The sequence below is a fragment of the Beta vulgaris genome, chromosome 4 (genome assembly GCF_026745355.1).
Source record: "Beta vulgaris subsp. vulgaris cultivar EL10 chromosome 4, EL10.2, whole genome shotgun sequence".
Lineage (NCBI taxonomy): Eukaryota > Viridiplantae > Streptophyta > Magnoliopsida > Caryophyllales > Amaranthaceae > Beta > Beta vulgaris.
This window is the reverse complement of record NC_079205.1, coordinates 53,154,290-53,156,255: the sequence shown is the minus strand read 5'-3', so window position 1 is coordinate 53,156,255 and position 1,966 is coordinate 53,154,290. Positions and strand designations below refer to the sequence as shown.

At 39.4% G+C, this 1,966-nt stretch overlaps 1 protein-coding gene across 1 annotated transcript; it reads right to left on the bottom strand.

Annotated features, from left to right (window-relative positions):
• Positions 1–528: 528 nt before the first annotated feature.
• On the bottom strand, positions 529–1,966 carry LOC130591195 (pentatricopeptide repeat-containing protein At1g62930, chloroplastic-like). The gene is made up of 4 exons (XM_057394132.1): positions 1,792–1,966; positions 1,293–1,357; positions 982–1,237; positions 529–626 (listed from the first exon to the last, which is right to left on the bottom strand). Exons 1-4 carry the CDS (start codon positions 1,964–1,966, stop codon positions 529–531), a joined length of 594 nt encoding a protein of 197 aa, XP_057250115.1.

The window sequence follows — 1,966 nt, the reverse complement described above, 5'->3', positions numbered from 1 at the left end:
TTAAATCTGACAGCTTTAACTCCAAAAAGACAGATAAATTTAAGCAAGACCCCTTTGATTAAGAAGCAGATTAACAGACGACAATAGGCCAACCAGTACGAAAAAGTGTAAGTAATAATTGCAATTTGGAATCATATTACCCACATCATTTCAAGAACTCCCTAAGAAGATCCTTAGATGAATCATTTAAGTTACCAGACGACAATAGGCCAACCAGTAACGAGAAAGTGTCAGCATCACCTTTGAGTCCCTTGCTAACCATAAGATCACAATAGTACAATGCATTTGATGAGTCATTATTGAGAATATATCCTCTGATAATCGTATTAAAGTACCATCATTGGTGAGCAACTGTCTTCCTCCATTTCCTCAACAATTGGATAGCCTCATCCATGAGCCCTTTCTTGCATTAAAACCTTTAATCATTATATTATATGTTTTAGAATCAGGTTGCAGGCCCTTGAACGCAAGATCAGATATAAAAATTTTCTGCATCTTCAAGTTGCCCAGCCTCACACAAACTATCCATTAGATATTATAGATGACAACATTAGGCTTAACACGATTATCCTCCATTTCTTCAAGTAACGCCACTGCCTCATCAAGTAGCGCGTTTTTTGCATAAGCTATCAAGCAAGGAACCATATGTGACAACATTAGGAGTAATTCCATGCCCTTGCATATCCTTGAAACTCTGGCGTGCAAGTGGAGTCTATTGACTTTGCATAGTCCATCAATAAGAGTGGTTAGGTAACAACATTAGGTGTCACCCCATTCTGAAGTATTTCTTGGAACAAGTGTAGGGCCTTGTCAATGGTTCTTGCCTTGCAGTATCCATTAATGATAGTGTTGAAACTTACGATATTAGGCTCACAACCATTCTTGGCCATCAAATCAAGTAATTTTTCTGCATCCTCCATCTGACCACGCAAACAATAACCATCCAGTAAAGCACTGTAAGTTTAACATCTGGAATCTCACCTCTCTCAATCATGTAGTCTAGAATAGCTTGTGCTTCATCAACATTCCCATCTTTGCAAAACATGTCAACAAGCATGCTGAAGGTGATAACACTTGGTGCTATGTTACACTCCAACATCTGAGCTAGCATATCTTTAGCCTCGACCTTGGAGCCGGAGTTGTAGAGACCTCTAATCAAGGAGGTATAAGTGACAACGTCAGGTTTAATGCCCTCACTTTTCATGGCAGTGAACAGGTCGAGGGCCTCTTTCAAAGCCTATCCTTACAAAGACTATCATAATGGTGCTTATAGATGACAAGATTAGGCTTACAAATACACATTGCATCTTCTTAAGCAAGTGAAGGGCAGCAGCATTGTCACCAATCCGACAAAGGCCTTTGAAATAGCACCATAGGTTCAATGTTGGGTTGGAAACCTAGCTTAACAATTGATCTAGCAATTGAAGAGCTTGAGGAAGCTTATCACAGTGGATAAAGCCATTGATTAAAGTAGTAAAAATAACACAATCACCATCAAAGGGGTAACCAAGCTTAAGTTCTTTGGCGAGAAGAGAGAAGCCGAAATCAACACGGCCCAAATGGCAAGTAACAATTGGTGAGAATACCCAATGTATGCATATCGGGTGGAATACCAGAGAATTCAGGTCCCTGAGGAGAGAGATGATGATGGAATGAGGTTGAAGGTGTTTCAATTTGGAAATGGCAGTGAAGAGTTGATTGAAATAGATAATAGAAGGAAGAGGGCGCAAAGAGAGTATTTGATGGAAGAGAGAAAGGGGGAAATTGAAAGATTTGAAAACCCTAATTTACAGTGTTCTCTAACTGAATGGAGAAACAACTGACGATCTTGAATAACAGCATCAGTTGCAATGGAGTAATAATTGCGTGAATGAAAAGAAGTAAAAGGAGTAATAAGAGTAGTACCACCATGAAAGAAGGCAGCAAAAGCTTCAGGAGTAAACTTGAGCTTCATCTTCATCGTCAT